This window comes from Ursus arctos, unplaced genomic scaffold, assembly GCF_023065955.2.
Source record: "Ursus arctos isolate Adak ecotype North America unplaced genomic scaffold, UrsArc2.0 scaffold_25, whole genome shotgun sequence".
Lineage (NCBI taxonomy): Eukaryota > Metazoa > Chordata > Mammalia > Carnivora > Ursidae > Ursus > Ursus arctos.
This window is the reverse complement of record NW_026622930.1, coordinates 24,744,291-24,764,226: the sequence shown is the minus strand read 5'-3', so window position 1 is coordinate 24,764,226 and position 19,936 is coordinate 24,744,291. Positions and strand designations below refer to the sequence as shown.

Genomic DNA, 19,936 nt, shown 5'->3' with positions numbered 1-19,936 from the left:
GGGTGGGTTTCTGGAAAGCCATATAGACCCAGGGAAAGAGCAGATCTCTCTTGGGTAGGGCCTCACTCCTGGGGAGGGATGCCAGTCCACTCCTGCTTTTGCACCTGCTACTGGGAGACTCTGAAGTATTGGTTTTGCAGGTGTGGCCAGGACCACCTGCCTCCCCATCCAGGAGCATCTGGCCCAGGGCTGCCCACACCCCTGCTTCTGAGGGTACTCCTCCTCCCGCCCTGACCAGTCCTCGCCCTCCCTCTGTTCTAGAAGATAGACTGTAGAACGCCACCCTACAGTCTCAGAAGGCGGGATCCAGAAACTGCCATTTGTCCTGAACCCTCATCCGGATGCTGCTTATGTGAAAAGTCTGGAAATTCTTGTTTTCATTCTTTTTGAGGTGCCTGCTAGAGGCAGAGATTCCTTTCCTCTCTGGCAAGCTAACTCAGCAGTCCCTGGATTCCCAGCAGATCTACGATAAGGAGTCTGTCTTCCCCGACACCTAGAGCAGTGCGTCTGTTGTGTTTTCCCTCTGGAGACAGACAGACTCAAGGGCTGAAGGTTGCTCGGGACAGATTTCAGGAGGATGCTGAGCCCAGAGGCGGGGCCAGGCCCAGGGCAGCTGGAGTGGGCCGTTGCTGTTAGACAGTGAGTGAGGCTTGTCAGACTCCCTGGCCTGAGGCTGGCCCCGGGAAAGGCATCGAGTCATGGGGGCCAAAGCCAGTGTTGAAATTCCAGAGCTAGTGCTAACACCCCGATGTTGGACAGCCTGACAGCTTTTCCCTTCCCTCCCCAACAGGTGTGCGCCTTGACCGAGTGCGTGGAGGCCGCCAGAAATACAAACGACGGCTGGACTCTGAGAGCAGCCCATACCTGAGCTTACAGATTTCTCCGCCCGCTAAAAAGCCATGTGAGTGCCAGGGCCGTCCATGCTCCTTCTGCCCCATCCATGCCTGGAACGTCTGGCATCCCCTGGGGGCAATGCCACCTTCCCACTGCTGGGTATGGGACAGTGTGCCTCGTGGGGAGGTGGCCTCAGTGCCTGGCTTGGTGTGGGGTGCTTCCGGCTTCATTCAGAAGGCCTTTCCGTGCGAGATCTACAGACTACGTCTCCAACAGAGACACGGGCCCCACCGTCTAGAACATGTCCCCCCTCACCCTCCACTCAAAGCAGGGTCCTCTTGAGAGAATTCAGCAGCAGCTTCCCTTGGAGAGATATTTGTCGAGAGCCCAAATCACCAGAGTCAGAAAGGGAGGAGAGATGACCTGCTGGGACTCCCCAGAACCTGAATTTTTTTTCCTGAGCCCCTTCCCTTTTTCCCCAACATTTACATGCTTCCTCTGGTCGTTGGCAGTGACCAAGATTGTCTCCTACCTGCTGGTGGCCGAGCCGGACAAGCTTTACGCCATGCCTCCCCCTGGCATGCCTGAGGGCGACATCAAGGCCCTGACCACTCTCTGTGACCTGGCAGACAGGGAGCTCGTGGTCATCATCGGCTGGGCCAAGCACATCCCAGGTGAGTCACATAGGGCTAGGGGGAGGGTGGAGCCAGGATGCTCAGCCACTGTCCCCATGGCCGTGGTCCTGATGCCTGGGAGCCGGGGACCCAGGGGCCAGGTTTTCTTCTGGGCTCCTTTTCTCTCCTTGTGGGATTGGAGGTAAGCAGGTGTGTGAAAGGTCCAGTAATGTTCCTGAACCACTAGCAGCCCTTCAGATCCTGTTAACCATTCTAGCGGGGTGATGATGGCATTCACGGTAGGTTAAGATTCGGAGAGCAAGTTCTTTTGAATCCCTGAGGGCCAAAGAAGGGTTTTCTTGTAGACCTTATTGGAAATGGCTAGGACAATGCAGGAGAGAATTGAGTCTCTTGCTTCCTTTAGAGGCCAGTGGACTGGAGTGCTTAAGAACAGAGACTGGGGAATGGGACTTTGGGATTCAAGTCCTGGGTCTGCAGCTGACTAGCTGTGTCACGCTGGGCGGGTCACCGAGCCCCCTGTGAATAGGGAATAAGAGCCGCACCTCTTCGTGGGCTTTGACGTGAGGGTGAACTGGGAGTATGAGTGTGGTGGACGGTACACGCTAGTGTTCACTGCGCTCCCTGTTGCCGCGGGCCCGATGGTGAGGGAGGCCTGCCTCTGCATGGGATGTGTCCTAAATACGCTTCGGGTGACGCCGACTTCCTTCACTGTGTCTCCGCAGACCTGTCTTTTAGCTTCTTTCTTCTGGCTGAACTGTGGAAACAGTTAGTTGTGTAGACACCGATACCCACATCTGTTGCATTGCACACATGTTGGGAGTTTTCTGAAGTCTTTGCGGTTTATTCCTTGTACGCTTCTAATAGCTCATCTCCTGGTGTGGTGGGGACGTTCTCTTCCTCTGGCAAAGATCCACGGCAGCTCTGTGACATGGGGCAGTTCATCTTCTGTCGCTAGACCCTGCAGCTCTGAAAAATGACTGCGGCATGCACGTGATGCTGCGAACGTGTCCTGGGCTTCAGATGCTGAGGCCCACAGCTGATGCGGGCGAGTCAGAACGTCTGTACGTAAGACGTGTGCACACCTCCAGGAAGGAGTCTTCCTGCAGACCAGGGCTCGGGAGGTGATGCTGGTGTCGTGCAGCTGGCAGGAAGCGTAGCATTCCTTCCGCAGGGACTCCCTGGCGGCCCCTGGCTTCTGACTCGGGGCGGGCTCACGGGGGATCTGGGCTGGAGCGCCCTTACTGAGGAGCTCAGCCTCTTGGGATGACACACTCAGTAGTTTTGAATCTGGCCTGTGCTGATTCAGCACAGATGGGGGGTCAAGCCACTGCTTAAGACACCTCAGCCTGGATTGCTCCACTAACCCAGGGCCAAATCCGGGACAGCTCCCCCTGCCCCTCACACCCTGCCCTCCCCGGCATCGCACACTCCTTCCCCCGCTGCGTCCCAGCAGTGGCTCAGGAGTGGCTCCTGGCGGCCCCCCAGGTCACTGCTTCCTTGTCCTGCCTCCAGTCCCCTCAACGCCTCTAGAAGAACCAGGAGGCGCTGTCTCCCTTGCACCCACTCTCTCCCGTGTCTGCCCGCCCCGCGGCTCCATCTCCCATCGGTGCCCACCAGCAGGGCGGTGGGCAGAGCGGAGTGGCCTTCGGGGGCACGGACTTTGGATTCAGGCCGACCTGAGCTCTGATCCCAGCTCTGTCCTTCAGGGCCTTGCAGGGGATCTCCTTTCCCTGAGCTTAGTGTCCTTGCCTGTGAATCGGGAATCCTAGTCCAGCCCCCCGCACACAGTGGGTGCTTGATAAGTGGCCGGACCCTGACCTTGTGGTTGTCTTTGCTAATAGTATGAAAAGCCTCCTTTCACATCTTCATTTTTCTTTGTCCAAAGCTGAATTCTTTTTGATTAAAAAATAAAATAAACATAGGGGCTCATTTGTCTGTCTGAAACACTAATTTGCCTGTTTTGCATAAATTTGCATGCTGAATTATTTGGGCCTGACCTTCTAGTGTTTAAGGTAAAATTAATTAAGAGTCTCCTGCCACTGCGTGTAAACCTTCCATTAGGGGTGATGACATAGCAAGTGCCTGATACATTTAAACTAATCGACTTAAGATGAGACAGAAAACTCACTCGCAGACCTGCTCACTAGCCCTTAGGGAGGGAGAGCGAGCCAGAAGGAGCAGGTTTAGCAGGGTAGGTGCAGGCCAGGGCACCCCCCCACCCCAGGACTGCTGTCCGTCCTGCCCATGCTGGATCCTGGACGGCAGAAGGACTGGCTTCTTGAGACGGCTCAGGTTAGCGCCCAGCCCACTTAACGTAAGCGCAGGAGGCGGTCTCTCCTGGCTCAGTATGGGCTGGCCTCTCCGTATCTGTTCGGAGCCTGGCACACAGAGGGCGCTTCATACTTGCCTTCACGTGCATTTATTGAGTGTTAACTCTATGTAAGGTCTCCTGCTGGGAGTTGTGGCTGATATAAAGAATTAGATGAATTTCTGCCCCAAGGATCTCATTTGGGAATAAGATGGATAATTTTTAAAAAAAAATAAAATACTTTTTCATGGAAAATTCTAAACATAAAAAAGAGACCGAATAGTGTCAGGAACCTGCATGAATGCTGCTTCAACGTGATCACCCCACAGCCCATCTCCTGTCCCACACACTTAGAATGCAGCAAGAACCACCACGGGACCGAGTCCCCAGGCAGGAGGGACGCCAGGGGCTGGGGGGGCAGAGAGCAGAACCCGAGCTAGGCCTTCAGGATGATGGGCGGTGGCCATCAGAAGGGCATCAGGGCGCCACGAACACAAGTTTTCACGCTGAGCCCAGAAGCTGACCTGTGCACACGGGCACTGGGCGACCAGCGTGGCCAGGAGGAAGGATCATTTGGGCACAAACTCATTTCCCAGCAGCCCCGCTCCTTTCACTCCTGTTTTTGAGCACAGAGGACACTGTCCCACGGGTGAGTTCCGTGGGGAACGGGGGCTGATGGCGATACACACAGACTAGCGGCCGTCCATTCCAGTCTGTCTGCAGTTGCCCTACGCCGCACGCAGGCTTTTACCTTGAGTTGAATTCACCGCGTCCTGTGTTGCCGGGGGACGAGCCCAAGTCTTCAGAGTGCCCACCCCTGTTCCCCATGAGCGACACATGCGCCCTAGAGGCAGCAGCCTTTGCGAAGCCGTGGGTTTCCCTTGCTGAGCTGCAGCCTCTAGACGTTATGAGCCAGCAATCCCACCACCCCAGGCGGCCCGGAGGCTGCCCCCGCCCAGGAGAGCCCCCTCCTGCCAGCGCTGCCTGGCCCAGGCTGACAGTGCACAGCTCTGCAGGGGACCCCCTAGAGGCCTCCTACGGAGGGTTCCTCAGCAGCCCCGCTCCCAGGTAGCCACCGTCTGGCTCCCGCAGGGGAGAGAATGCCGGCGGCCAATGAAATATGGGTTGCCGAGTGACAGCAGCTGTGTCTGGAGTGGCCTCAGATCCTATAATTACATCTCCCTTTATTACCTCTGCTAATGGCCCTCCAGGTCGACAGAAACGATAATAAATTAACAGATTATGAACTCCACTTGCCACAAATTACATGCCCTTTTTTTTTTTTCTTAAATTCTAGGAGCTCATGCTGTCAAATCACTGGGGGATGGGGGCTTGGGAAGAGCCTGAATGTTATCAGATCCTTTGGTGCAGATAAAGCAACTTTGGGGGGAGGGGCAGCAGAGCTCAGGTGGGAGACCTGGGGAGACGGGTGGGGGCAGCAGCCAGCTTGGGCAGGACCTCAAGGGGGCAGTGCATGACGCCCCTGGGACGGGCCACCCCAGCCTCTCCCAGCAGCAAGCCCTGTCCCAGAATTGCTGATTGCCTGATGGAGGAGGAGACCCAGTCCAGCGCAGAAGAACAGAAGTGCAAGGTGCTTGGCTGAAGGGCTGGGCGGAGGGCTTCAGCCCTTCATTTGGGTTTAAATAAAAGGAAGAATATGTGCTTCTAGTAAAGATGTCAGATGGGACAGAGGGATGGGTATTATGAGTTCCAGATCCCTCATCTTTCTTAACCATCCTTCTGGGAATTTCCTGTGCATGTGTGCGTGCGTGTGTGCACGCACGTGTGTTCTCCCCCCACCGTAGGACCGTTCTTGAATGCTGCTTTACATCCTGCTTCTTTCATTTAATTATGTAACATAGCAGCCCTTACCTTGTGCTGGGCAGTAGACTAAGTGTTCCACACATCAGCTTATTTCATCCCAGCAGTCCCATGAGGGAAGCAGTAGTAGTAGTAGTATGCCCATTTTACAGAGGAGGAAACTGAGGCACAGAGACGTGGACGTGCCTAGGGTCACAGCCAGTGGCTGGCAGAGCTAGGATTCCAGCAGACAGTCTGGCTCTGGTGTCTGTTCCCTTAGTAGTTACGTCTTCCTTGTGTTCTTAGGTATCTTTCCACACCCACGAAAATCTACCTCATTCTTTCTGGTGGCTTCTAATGTGCCATTCATTTAGCTAATAATTACGTTTATATAGTAATTACATGTATCGCATTAGTTACATTTAGGTTGTTTCCGGCTTGGGGTCATTACAGACTGATCTAACAAACATTCTTTCCCATTTATCTCTGTGTGGTTGCGGGAGGAAGTCCTAGCAGTGGACTTGCTAGGTTGAAGGGAGCAAGCCTTTGTTTTCTGCTTGATTTAGTTGTATTTTGAGAACATCTTAAATATGGACAAGTTCAAAAGCCAAAACTAGATAAAAATGTGCCCACAAAACCCTCCCTTCCAGCCCTGTTGCCTCTCCTCCTTCCTCCTAGAGCTGTTTTTATTTTTCATTTTCCATTTTCTCTTCTAGTGTTTATTTCTTCAAGTACGAGGAAATATTTGGGCTCTTTCAAATATGAGACCATAGCACATATGTCTCCCCTGAGTTGCGCAGAGTGAAGCAGTCTCTGTGGACCGTTCAGCACTTCGGAGAGGACATTTGGATTTTCAAAGCCTCTTCCAGCTCCTTTTGAAGGAGGAGGAGAGAAGTTAGGGGCCGGGTCCACTAGCGGAGAGGTCTAGCCTTGGAGGGAGACACAAACTCTCAAGAGGTGCCGTCTCCCCTCCTCCCGCCGCCTATCTCTGGCTTGTACACAAGGGGCAGCGGTGGCGAAGTCTGAACTTGTGTCTGCAGGGCGAAGAGGGTGCACTGAGTTCTTCGTGGGTCCCTTTTCTTGTCACCTAGGAGTCAGGGCCCAGTGGCATGTGTTTATTCGACTCTGCTAGGAATATGCATTGGGCGTCTTCTTTGTCCCAGGCCTGGTGCTCGGCAGTGGGGGCGGGAAGATGGGCAGCACAGGGCAACCCATCCCAGCACCCCTGGGTGTGCTCACCGGCAGCGCCCTCGCCACCCGCTTCGGAGCTCCTCTCACCCTTCAGGGCTCAGTGTGTTTTCAGAGCCCCTCCATCTCTCTGGTTCTTCGAACTGTCCGAACCACGAGGTCCCAGCAGAGCTCGGGGCGTCCCTTTCCTTCTTGACTGCGAGCTCTTGCACCCGGGGGCCAGTTCTGTTCGAGTTTGTCATTCTGTCCACAGCGCCTGGTGCTTAACCGGTGCCCAGTGAGGAATGGCCAAACGAATGAAGAGACAGAAGCGTGCTGTTAACACTAAGGATGGTACCTGTGTGATGGGCCTCACAGGGGTCTTTTCTCCTTCCTTTCCAGAAGCCTCCCTCCTCCCTCACCTCCCTTTTTGCCACCTTCCGATTCAGTTGTCTGTTAATTTCGCCCTGTCCACCTCCTACGTCTTCCCCCCCAGTCTGTCTGCTTCCAGAGCAGCCCCCCACGTCCCCGCGTGCACACACCCTCACGAGCCGGCTGATTGGGATCTGTTAATTAATGTCGCCCAAGGCCTCTCCCGCTCAGAGGCCCGATAAGGGAAATTGGATGTCCATTCTATCTGCGTTTTATTACCTCCCGGCTGTCCCTGCCGCCACAGGCTGCCACACACCCCCGTGCACACCAGGATGCAGACAGCACTCACGCACCTGGCCCACCGGTGCCACAGCCTCTCCCCGAGGAGGTGCGTGGGTCCAGGCCTGCCCCCGGCCATCGGTGACATTGCCCAGCTGTTTTGTCAGTCACCAGCGGTGCTGGCAGCCAGCCGATGGGCCGAAGCCAGGGGAATACAGATCGCACTCGGGAACCGTGGTGACTGGACTAAGAGGCTGCTCTCCGGCAGAGGGGGACCCATGCGCTGGTTTGAAAATGGAGGGGGACAGTGGGGTCTAGACTCAGGGGACAGCAGGTGAGAGTAGGACAGACTCCATGGAAACCCAGAGCAATGGGCCTGTCCGGAAGCTTGGGACCACCCCAGGCCTCCAGCTATGCCCAGAAGGGAGAGGAGAGTCCTGCCAACAGCTCGCTACTAACAACAAAAGCAGTAATGGTAACGACCGCCTCAGGCATCCCCTTGCTCAGGCTCGCTGGGCATGAAGGCGAGGGGAGTGGAGCTGGCTGCTGTGGTGCCCCGCCTCTTCGTCCTGCAGCCCCCACATCCGCGGCACCGTGCACCGTGCGGGGGCAGGTGCCAGTCAGCCAGTGAAGGAGCAGCTCACCCCCGGAAATCCCCTCCTCCCAGGGCCCACGACGCACGGTGCTTGTCGCTCTTTCCTTCAGTCTGGCGTATGGTCACTGCGGCCGCCAGTCGCTGAGTTTCTGGTTGAAGTTACTGCCTTGTGTTTGGTGGCCAAGGGGTTAGAAAGTCAGCTTCCCTCCCTCCCTGTCCTCCTCCTCCCCCGCCTACTACTTCTCTACCCTCCCTCTCAAGTCAAGACGTTCATCGTTCCGTGCCTAAGTGCACGTGTAATGCAATTCCGGACACACTTCTCATTTGGTAGAAGACTTTCATCTCATCACCAGTAACAATTGTATGAGCTCCGTGAACACGATGTATGTTGCAAATCGTGGTCGCATGTAGACCTCATGCGAGTCTGAAGCAGGTGCTACAGTTCTACCCATTTCATAGAGGAGGACACTGAGGTTTGGGGCAGTTACACAGCTTTCCCGCGGTCAGCCTCCAGCTGGCAAAGGGCAAGTCGGGATTCAGGCCCAGGCAATCTCCCGAGCCCATTGGACGAGATGGGGACATAATTCTGGAGCCATCCCCATCACGGACCTCCTTTCACTCTGGAGTCAGCCTCCTCGCTAGCAAGGAGGGGGAGACCCCCATGATTCTAAGCTCACAGAATGCAGGACAGCTCGGGTCATTGTTAGGTGGAGAGCGATGACAGGGCAGCAGGGGTCTGACCCCTGGAGGACAGGCTGCCTGTGAGAAAGTGCCCCCTGACCCTGGGGTCTCTGGAGCTCTTAGCTGCCCCAGGCTGTGGTCACTGGGGGCGGGGGGCGGGTGTCACTGGCCAGGAACAGCTGAGTCCTCTTTCCGGGTTGGGCCCTTGGGTCCACACACAGCTGAGACTCGGCACTGAGGATCGGCTGTCGCTTCAGAACACCAGAAGCTCCCCTGGTTGAGCAGAGAGGAATCTGAAAGTCCCCAGGGGGAGCGGACCCTGTACTGCTGCCTCTCGATTCCACTATGAATTTAATAACTCCTTACGTTACAAATGCATTTAGTTAAAAAGCCCCTACAGCGTAGAACTAACGGTAATAGTGATAACAACTGTCAACATGTCCTGAGCTCTTGCTGGGTACGTCGTTCCCACGAATTCCCTGTCTGACTCACTGACCAAGGAGGGACTAGGAGTGTAGCGGGTACCGAGGCAGGGGCGGGATCCGGAGGGGCCCGGGCCCACCTCCTCCAGCCAGCCCACCTGACGGCTGCCGCCCTCCCCGCCCCTCCTTCCTGCAGGCTTCTCGAACCTCTCTCTGGGGGACCAGATGAGCCTGCTGCAGAGCGCCTGGATGGAGATCCTCATCCTGGGTATCGCGTACCGCTCGCTGCCCTACGACGACAAGCTGGTGTATGCGGAGGACTACATCATGGACGAGGAGCACTCCCGCCTCGCGGGGCTGCTGGAGCTCTACCGGGCCATCCTGCAGCTGGTGCGCCGGTACAAGAAGCTCAGGGTGGAGAAGGAGGAGTTCGTGACCCTCAAGGCCCTGGCTCTGGCCAACTCAGGTAGGGCGGGTGTGGGGCCCGCAGGGGGAGCTTCCGGAGGTCTCGTGGGGCCCGGGGGGCGCAGCTCTGGGGCCTGTGCGCAGCTCTGGGGCCTGTGCGCGGGGCCGCCGTGAGGGGCGGGATGGCGTGACGGTGCAGAGCTGCTCGTCACCAGAGGCTGCGCAGGGGTTGGCCTGGAGCCCAGAGCGGGTTGATGAAGGCCAGCGGTAGGCAGGCGCTGCCCGACCCTGGGGTCGCCGGGCACTAGACTCGGCCTCGAACGTCTAGCCCCGCACGCTGGTTAGGGACACGGATTCTGTAGCCACGTTGCTAAGAGTCAGATCCTGCTTCGACCCCTTGGCCAAGTCGCTTCCTTCTGTGCCTCATTTTTTTTATCAGTAAAATGGGAATAATAAAGAGTCCCTACCCCACCAGACTATGGAAGGGATTTGTTTATATATGATTATACGCACAGCATGCCCGGCGCATAATAAGTGTTCAGCCTGTTAAATAAATTAGCTATGAACTTAATTCTTACACGCAACCCTACGAGCAAGGTTCTCATGATTTTAACCCCATTTTACGGATGTGGGAACTGAGGCCTCGGGAGGTGAAGAAAATTGCCCAGGGTGACACTATTAAGGGGTGTCAGAGGTAGGACTCGAACCAAAGTCTTCTGATTGCAAAACCAACCCCCAGCTTATAACTGCGCCTTGAATCTCCCAGTCAAATCGCTCAGGTACAAGAGAAAAACCTCCCCAACTGAGTTGTCTGGACTGTCATTAAAAAGGAGGCTTCAAGGGGCGCCTGGGTGGCTCATTCGGTTAAGCGTCTGACTCTTGATTTCGGCTCAGGTCGTGGTCTCGTGGTCTTGGGATCGAGCCCTATGTCTGGCTCTGTCCTTAATGGGGAGTCTGCTCGAGGATTCTCTCTCCTCCTCCCTCTTCTCCTCCCCCTGCTCTCTAGCGAGCTCTCTCTAAAATAAATAAATAAATCTTCAAACAAATTTTTTTCATTAAAAAAAATAAGAAGGCTTCACTCCATCCCTTCAGCCCCTTGGGCCAGCTTCTGGCTGGACTCTGGGGAGCGGGGCTGGGCATTGGTAATGCAGGTGAGCGAGCTGACTGTAGTCTGTGTCCAGAGTTAGGGAGCGCCCCCACTGTGCCAAGCGGGGGCTGGAGAATGCAGGGGAGAGTCAGGCTCCCTGTCCTAAAGAGAGCGTATCAGGCAGTTGCTACAGGGCAGCTTGTGTTAAGTCCATGGCTCAAGTCTGGGGAACCCAAGTGCCAATTCCAGCTCTGACACTTCGTAGCCGTGTGACGTTGGGCAAGTTGACAACAACCTTCCATAGCCCTGTCCTGTGTGTGAAATGGGGATAGCCCAGTGTCTCCTCCAGCTACTTTGCTCTTAAATGATTGACCGAAGATAAAGCACTTAGCCCAGTGCCTGGCCTAGAGGAAATGTTCAATAAATATTAATTATTATCATTACTATTAATATTAGAGGAAACAAAGCGGGATCAGCACAGGGAAGAGGGAGAGCTGGTTCCCAGGTGGAGACAGTACAAATAGGGTAACCAGCTGGTGTGCTTGATACTGTCATGCTTTTAGTAAAAGTCCTATGTCCCGGGAAACCTCAGTCCCTGGCAAACCCAGACAGTTGGTCCCCCTCACAAATAGCTTCATAGAGAATGCAAGGGATGCTGCAGAGGCCCTGCTCAGCCCCCCTTTACTGGGTTAGAGCTCCCATGCCCCAGCTGTGGAGTTCTGCTGCTAACAGCTCCCAGCTGCCCCCTTCACCAAGCCCTCCCCTCACCTGCTCTGCCTGGAGAGTTCCATACATCGGCACCTTCAGCCAATGGTGACCCACACAGGGGAACAAAAGGCTGGGCTCCTGGCAGGGTGGGATCGGAGCTCTGCATGGATCAGGCCAAAGCCAAGGCCATACCCTCACCTTGCTTGCTCCCACACTCACCCTATCCTGCCTCCCTCCCTCCCTCCCTTTCTCCTGAAAACACACCCTCCAGAAATCCTATGCACCCGAACCCTAGTTTTGGGCTCTGCTTTCGGGGAATCTGATCTAATATGGAGAGGCAAGCATTTTTTTTTTTAGTTTAATTCCCTTTTATTAATAAACAAAGGCAAAATAATAATTAAAAATTTACAGGCTTCTATACAAACCATTTACATTTTAAGATTCCAAAATGGTAGTGTATTCTTAGTGAGAGAACGCTCATCCTGTTGGCGGTTTTTTTAAGTGGTTTTAAACTTACGGAACAGTTGAGCAGCTGGAGCTGCTGTTCTGTGCCCCCTTCCCACCCACCTCCACCACGCGCATCCACCCCGTCTGTGGAGTTTCCCCCATTGTTCACGTCTTGTGTTGGTGTGGTAATTTGTGACGGTGAATGAGCCAGTATTGATACATTATTAACAAGAGTCCCTGGTTGCCATCGGGGTTTACTCCTCGTGTTGTGTGGGCCTATAGATTCAACAAATGGGGAGCGACAGAGCTCCCCCATTACCTGCCCTACGGTGTTCTCACCCCTGGTGAGCCTGTGCCCCCGGGCTCACAGGGAAGCACCGGAACCAGCCCTCCAGAGGGGCTGGGAGCTCGCGAGGCTGGAGGGAATGCGGGGGGCCGCAGAGGACACAGTGGGAATGGGGAGACCAGCAAGGCTGCGAGGTCTTGGAGGGCATGTCCTTGATTTTAGACACTCCTTACTGCTTCACAGCTGACCGAGAGCTCGAGCTGGCCCCTGGCGGGAGAGGAGAGGGAAGAGGTGGGAGGCCGGTCAGCTGTCACCTCCTCCCCACCCCTCACTGTCAGGCTGTGACGGCTTTCAGATGGCCTTTCAGCTTAGCTGGCGGCTCTTGCTCTGATCTCACAGGCACGTGCGTGCATGCACACATGCACACGTATACACACACGACATGCACGCACACGTGCACGTGCTCACACGCGTGCACACACAGACGTGCACATGCACACACAGACATGCGTGCTCACAAGTATAGACACTTGTACAAGCACTGACACACTTGCACACAGACACACATGCACACGCACACACGTGCACACGTGCTCACATACACGTACGCACATGCACACGTACACGCATGCAGATACGTGCGCACAGGCACACACAGCACCTGACGACTGGCTGTGGTTCAGTAACACGAGCCCATCAGCAGCCTCACTGGCATCACGCGTGGCCTGAGTACACACCGTCACGCGAGGTGAAGTGCCGGGGAGCCGCACTCTCGCCCCGGTGGCATCTCCCAGCCGTCCTGCAGCCGTTGTGCGGGTCCAGGTAGTTGAGAAAGTCGCAGAGTTCGGGCGGCACAGGCGTGGCTGGAGGGGCAGCATCGGGCCCTGGCGGGGAGTGGGGAGGAGTAGGGCGGGTAAGGCCAGACAGGCAGGTTGGGCTCAGACCAGAGGCTCCAGTGCTGTGAAGGGACCGGCTTGTATTCGGGTTGGTCTGGGGCCGTGAAAGGCGGTGCGGCAAGGTAGGACAGTCACCCATCAGACAGTTAGCGGAAGGAGAGGCAGGCGCCAGGAGATCATTGGTTCGGTCCCGGCGGCCACCCCCAGGGCCACCATGGGTGCCACGGCTGAGGTTGTACACCCGGGACGGGACCACTCATGTGGCCCCGGGGGCTGACACGAGGCAGAAGGGTGAAGCACATCAGAGACAGGCTGGGCCCCCAAAGCCCAGCCCGTCAGGAGCCTGCTGGCCATCTTTCACCCCAAGTCCCGGCCATCTCCAAGGCTCCCTGACTGCAGAAAAAATTCATAGCCATTGATTTTGTAATTAACAGTTTATCAATGCCATCAATACAGACTCGCTGATGGATTGCAAAGAAATTAATCTTGCAATGTTATTTTATTTCATTTTTGGTCGAAGGCAGCTGCCAATTTCGGCCTCCTTGGGGAGGGTGGGGGGATGGGGCGAGGAAACTGGCAGGAGGCAGTCTGGATGGCCATGTCCCAGCCTACAGGAACCAGCGCGTCTTGGGTACATATTCTGGAACCAGCTGAGAAAGTAGGAGTGGAGCCATGCTCCGTCTCCAAGTGGCAAAGGAGAGTCCCCACTGCTTTGGTAACGAGGGGCAGGGCAGTGGCGGCGTGTTGGGCGTGGGTCCGCAGCGCGCTAAAGGCACTTGCCCCAGGCTGAGTCCTCACGATCATGATAATATTAATTTATCAGGGGCTTACTAGGTGCCTGGTCATGTGCTATTTCTTTTTAAGCCTCACCACGACCCTATGAGGTACGGAGGCATTTGCTCCGTTTTACAGATGAGGAAACAATCTCAGGGAGCTTAAGTAACTTGGTCAAAATAACACAGCATCTAAGACTCCAGAGTCTTCTCTTCCTCCTGCTGTTTTTCTCCCAAGAGGAGGCGGGACCCCGGAGGCATGGGCTGAGTGTGGCCGCAGAAGGTCAGAAGGAGTTATTGGGGTCAGCCAGTTGGAACAGCGGCCCTTGGCGTTTTGGCGCCTCAACTAACGCAGCGTGCAAAGGCATTGCCCTGCTCTTTTGAGGAACCCGGCAGCCTCGCCCCACCTTCCTTGGCAGCCTACCCAGAGCTTCCAGTTCACTCGATCCACATGGCACCCTGGCCTGCCCGCCTTTGGCAGGCGTTGGGCGCTGCAGTTCGGGGCGGTGGCTCGAGCTCTGTAAGGAGCGTCAGAGAAGGCAGGCTGTTTTCTCTGAGCCCCGGGATTGGGTGCCAGGAAATGGCCTTGGCTTCAGCTCAGACCCCACTGTCGGCCAGCTGTCAGCAGGTGTCTGCCTGCCCTGCTGGGATTTAGGTAACTTCCATTTGAACCCCTAATTCATGCCTGAGTCCAGAGCGCTCCTTGGTTTTTTAGAGGACTCCCAGCAGCCTCCATCATCACTGTGGCCCATGCGTCCGGCCATGCTGTCTCAGGCCTCCTTCCAGGCCCCCCGCCACAGGGAACCTGGGCGCAGAGCTCAGCTCTTCTCCGCGTTTGCACTCTGTGCCCAGCGTTCTGTCAGGTCAGTGATGACCCCAGAGACGAGCTGGTGCCTGGTGGCGGCAGCAGCAACAGTCCCAGTGACGGTGCTGGTCATGGTACCACCAGCTGGGCACTCAGCGTTGAGCCAAGTACTGTTTTCTTGACCCTTGACCTATAGTAACTCATTAACCTCTTGAGGTAGGTGTGCCTGTTATCTCATTTACCACATGAGGAAAATAAGGCACAGAGAAGTTAAATGACTTGCCTAAAGTCACACAGCTAGCAGATGAGGGACGCAGGACTCCCATGTCCACCGGGCTGGCTCCAGAGTCCACCTGGCAGCTCCAGGGCGGTGACCGGTCTGCTCAGGTCAAGTCCTTCAGGGCCTCCGCTGCCTCCTTTCGGTGGTTTCTCAAGAGAGGACCTTCCGACATGCAGAGCACGCCCTGGGTCCTAGCCTCAGCTCTGTTACGGGCCTCTGTGAATTCAGGCTGGCCGCTTAGCCTCAACGAGCCTCCGTGGCCTTCTCTGTAAAGTGAGGATCTGGGGGGGCAACAGCACAGAGACCCCCTCCCCCCGCCCGGGGCGGCCCGCTGACGCTCGCCCTGTGCCCACAGATTCCATGTACATCGAGGACCTGGAGGCGGTGCAGAAGCTGCAGGACCTGCTGCACGAGGCGCTGCAGGACTACGAGCTGAGCCAGCGCCACGAGGAGCCCCGGAGGACGGGCAAGCTGCTGCTGACGCTGCCCCTGCTGCGGCAGACGGCCGCCAAGGCCGTGCAGCACTTCTACAGCGTGAAACTGCAGGGCAAGGTGCCCATGCACAAACTCTTCCTGGAGATGCTGGAGGCCAAGGTCTGATGGCCCGGCACCTGGACCCATCCCTCTCGCGGACGGACCGGCGGACGGACGGACCGCCGCGGAGACCTCCACCGCCACCAGCCTCGACCTTCAAGCCCTGTATCATGGCCGTGAGCAGTCCCCGAGGAAGGGGTTTCTCGCCTCCCGGCTGTGTGCGGAGTCCCGAGTGCAGCGGGGCAGGGGAGTGGGGAGGGGAGGGCAGGGCGTGGGCTCATCCGTAACTGGCTTTTTCTTTGGTATGTTTTTTCCTTCTCCACGGGTAGTGCTGAGGTCTGGGCCAGGGCTGACTCCCTTGAGACTGGAGACCATCGAGGAAGTGCCCCCTTCCCCCAGCAAACCCCCAAGAGACGGCAGTGCATATCCTAACCTCACCCCCACCCCCATCCCCCACCCCAAGCCCTGGGTGGGCAGTGCCCAGCGCCCAGGACCCCACCCCATTCAGGCTGGCTGCCACCGGGAGGTTGTCCCTTCCCAGAGGGCAGGTGCTTTCTTCTAGAGGCCCCGCCTACTCTGAGGTTCTTTGGGGCCCCTCCAGAGGCCCCACACCTTCCCCAGTCCATACGGCTCCCGGCCTGCAGCCTTTCAGCCTGACACACAGCCAGCTCCTATTAGGGACTCGCCATCCAGAGAGCAGCTGCCCGAGCTTGTGCGTCTTCCGGGCACCCACCCCTTGGTGCCCTCCCACCTGCCTGTCACCGCTGCACCGAGGCCCACCTGTCCTCCTCTCCTCTCCCAGGAGATCCCTGCTACTCCCTGCCCCTACCTCAGAGCTCACTCAGTGGGTTCAGCCGGCCAAGGTGGCTTCGGGTCCATAGCTGGAACAGTGCCGGCTCCAAAAAGAGCAGGGTCCAAGCAATATTCCCAGAGCTCCCCCTTCTGCTTGCTTTTCCCCTTCCCCCTGTCAGCCTTCAGGGCAGGTCCAGAGCAGGTGGGCCTGTGGGAAGTTCGGGATTCTGGGGCCTGGCCCCATCTGAGGGCACCCTGGGCACTGATTTCCAGGCTGCCAGTCCTAGGGGGAGTGGGGCAAGATGGGGAGAGGCTTGAACCAATCTTCGCTGAGCACAAAGTCCCAGAAGTGAGATAAGGAGACGGGGGAACCCTGAAGAAGGGGTGCTCGGGAAGTTGCCAGCCTGCCCGAGGGGCTGGCTTCTGTGGGCAGTAGACATCGGGTCACCCTGCGCCCTGTATTCCAAAAGGTTGGGCACACCGGTGCCCAGAGGGGTTGCTGCTGCCACCCTGGGACTGAGGTGTGACATAACTCCCCGAGTGCACTGAGAAAGCCCAGCTCTGTGGCGGGACTGCCCGTCTTCCTGGCTGCTGTGTTGGGTAACTAACCACCCCGGTCTGCCCAGGATGTTCCTGGCTTTAGCACTAAAAAGCTGTGTCCCAGGAAACCCCTCCGTCCGGGCAAATGGGGACAGTCACCAGATACCTGTGAGTGGCCTCGAAAGTTGGTTGTAACCCACTCGGGGAGGCCTTTAGCACCCCATCCGCTGCACGCAGGTTGGCCGATGGTGGCTCTGAGGGTCCCCCGAGGATGAAGGGGGGGTTGGGCGTGATGGGGAAAGCCCTTTCTGAAGCAGGGATCAGAGCAGCCCTACGTGGGATACTTCCTGGGGTTTCCATACCCATCGACCCGACCTCCTAGCCCTGGAGAGGCACGTGGGTCGCTCCACTTGTCGCTAGGACACCAGGCGGCCAGGGGCTGCCCCCAGCCCTGCAGCCTTCCATGCGAAGCAGCTGATGCTGGTTTTGCCACGCTGCCCCTCCCCCACCCAACACGACCCCTCTGAACTGGGCTGAGGGTCACCCTGGGCCTGAGGGTCGGCTAAGACCCAGCAGCCACAGAGTAGCTCTCTGATGTCCTCTCGTACAAAACAGAAAGGGTTCCGAGAGGCCTGACAGCCCAGTGACATGTGCTGTCCCGCTAGCCTGTGGGGAATTGGAGGCCAAAGCCACCTGACAGTCTGCGTTGGAATTTTTGTCCGGGGTGCTTCATCCCTAGCGCTCTGGGCACCAATCTGGGTGGGCTCACGGGCATCGAAGCGTCAAGGGACCCGAGCAAAGCCCCCAGCCCGACAGCTGTTAGGATCCATGCCCTAAGTCCGAACTCGAGGTCCCTCATGGTGAGAGAAGCCAGGGTTGGGAACCTCCCCCTGCCTTCCGTTGTGCTGTGTGCTTGAGGAGGGGGAGCTGAGGGTGGGACCTCCTCCCCCGGGGGGCAATTCTGTCGCCAGCGTGAGTCCCCGAGCTGTCAGCCAGGGCGGGGCCTGTGCACAGCTGGTATTTACAGAAGCATCTTGGCTACTGGTACAAGTGGTGGGGGGGTGTGGTGGATCCGGGGCTTCTGCAGGTGTCCTGCCATCAGAGCCTCGGGGGGGGGGGGTGGCGAGCCCGATGGCTCTGTGCCAGTGAGCTGGACGCTGCTTCTCACTCAAACCCCCGTGGCCGCAGGAGACGGGTCCGGCACGACGGGAACTCTGGCTGGTGGGAACGGCTGGTGTGTACTGATGCAGCCCCTGGACATTCAAAGAAAAAATGTAGGCCAACTTCTTAGTTGGAGGCCTCGCCAGCTTTGGGGCCTCCCTGGGAGAGGGGGCCCTGACTTAGTGGGGGATGGTGAAGCGAGGAGAGTTTAGGATGCCCACTCCCCCCCAAATGGGGAGGAACTCGCTTGCCCCCAAAATTGCTGTTCCTGGAAAATCTGTAAAAGAACAAATTGCCCTTCTCACTTGTACTCTCATGATACAGGTCATTGAAATGAACCAAGAAATAAAATGTAAAAATCCAACCGTGGAGAAGGTGGTATTGGCTGGGTTTTGTTTGGTCCCCGTGTCCCCCCCTTTCTACAGCTTCTAGACTGGTTTTGTCACACGGGAGCCTGGGTAGTGGCTCCCAGTTTTTGCATACAGAAGATCTTGATGATTTCCCCAGGCCACGATTGAGGAACCAAGTAGAAAGATCTCAAGGGCATAGGTGGGGGGGGGGGTAGGGCTGCAGGGGAGTCAGAATCTGCACCCAGCTCTGTGGCAGGGGCCCCCCTTCCCTCTTGCAGACCCTCCCCTCCCCCTGTGCAGATGGGAGAAGCCTGGGGGGGCAGACGGGGAGCAGTGACAAACCAGACAAGACAGAGGGGCCCATGCCCACGGAACAGCACCAAAGAAAAGCACGATGTGGAAAGATTGTTTTATTTTCTGATAATGATTAAATGGCTGGAATGGCGTCTTCAGATGTATATATTTTTTAAAATGGCAGTCCTTCATTGCATCCCCCTCTGTACGTATTTCTGCCTCTGTATGTGTTCTCCCCCAGACTCCCCCACCCACCCCATGTAAATCGAATGCCGTCGGATTCTTCTGTCCTGGTCCCATGTATCTGGCATCTAATAAATAAGGAATGGCCTGTTGGAGAGTTTCTTCACACGTGACCTTTCTGGGCTCGCTGTCCCCTGGACAGCACTGCCCTCAGCCTCAGGCCGATGCTGGGCCTGGCCGTCAGGAGAACCAGCTCAGCCTCCGAATTATCTGGATATTCAAGCAGGCATTTTAAAAGCATGTTCAGTGGCAAAACTCAGGAATGCAACTTGTGAAGCAGGATACAGGTCTGAGAAGCCCCCTGCTACTTCACAGACTTTTGACGTGACTTCCAACGTGGGAGGCACTCTATTATTATCTTCATTTATGCCAGAATAATGGAACATCACATGTATGAGAACCAAAAACAGTTCACTGCCTTAGGATTCTGAAATGCATCTGTGTAAGCATACCTATAATGCTGACTGCACAGAGATCCCACGTGTCATCCACATTTGGGAGCAGGGAGAAGCAGAGGGGACGGCCTGAAACGGAGGAGCACTGTATCAGGATGTCTTTCATTGCAAGTAAAAGACACCCCAGTTTATATCAGCTTAATGGATTTATTGTCTTGGATTTATATGAAGTCCGGAAGTGGGGCAAGCATCAGGCAGGGTTTGATCCAGAGGGTCACAAAGTCAGTAGGGCCATGGCTCTGCTTCTCTGGTTCTCTCAGTTCTGCCCTCTTCTGTCTGCTTTGCCATCAAGCCAGCCTCTTTCATGGTAGCAAGAAGGCTGCCAGCTTTTCATTTCACATTGTAAGGAGAGAACATCTCTCCCTACAACCATGGAAAATACCTGAGCGTCATTCTGAATCCCAGTGGCTCTTGTGCTTATCTCTTAAGGGATCATTGGGACCAGCTTTAGGGGGGACTAGTCCCACTTAACTGTCCAGCTGTTACATACAAAGAGTTGAGTGGAAGTCTAGGAGACAGCCAGCCAACCGTGATGCCCACAGAACTCATACACATGGACAGCGCAGGCTCTGGTCAACTTCCAGTGAGCCGTTTATAAGTTTCCTGAAGCTCTTGGAAGATCGCATTCACAGAGCAGTCTTTGAACGCGATACTTAGCAAGTCTTATGCATGAAATGTTTTGTGGGAATGAAAGTACCCAGTTTGTGGATTATTTTAGGTAATTTCCCAATGTACCCTCACTACCTCACGTGTGTATGCATACATACTTACACACACACACAGACAC

At 56.2% G+C, this 19,936-nt stretch overlaps 1 protein-coding gene across 1 annotated transcript in view; it reads left to right on the top strand.

Annotated features, from left to right (window-relative positions):
* Positions 1-18,602, top strand: part of ESRRB (estrogen related receptor beta) — a 165,933-nt gene extending 147,331 nt beyond the window's left edge. The window contains exons 4-7 of the mRNA XM_026519448.4: positions 791-901; positions 1,347-1,508; positions 9,290-9,559; positions 15,136-18,602. Of these exons, the coding sequence (XP_026375233.1) occupies positions 791-901; positions 1,347-1,508; positions 9,290-9,559; positions 15,136-15,380 (788 nt within the window). The 3' untranslated portion in view covers positions 15,381-18,602. The remainder of the gene's footprint in view (positions 1-790; positions 902-1,346; positions 1,509-9,289; positions 9,560-15,135) is intronic.
* Positions 18,603-19,936: the final 1,334 nt, after the last annotated feature.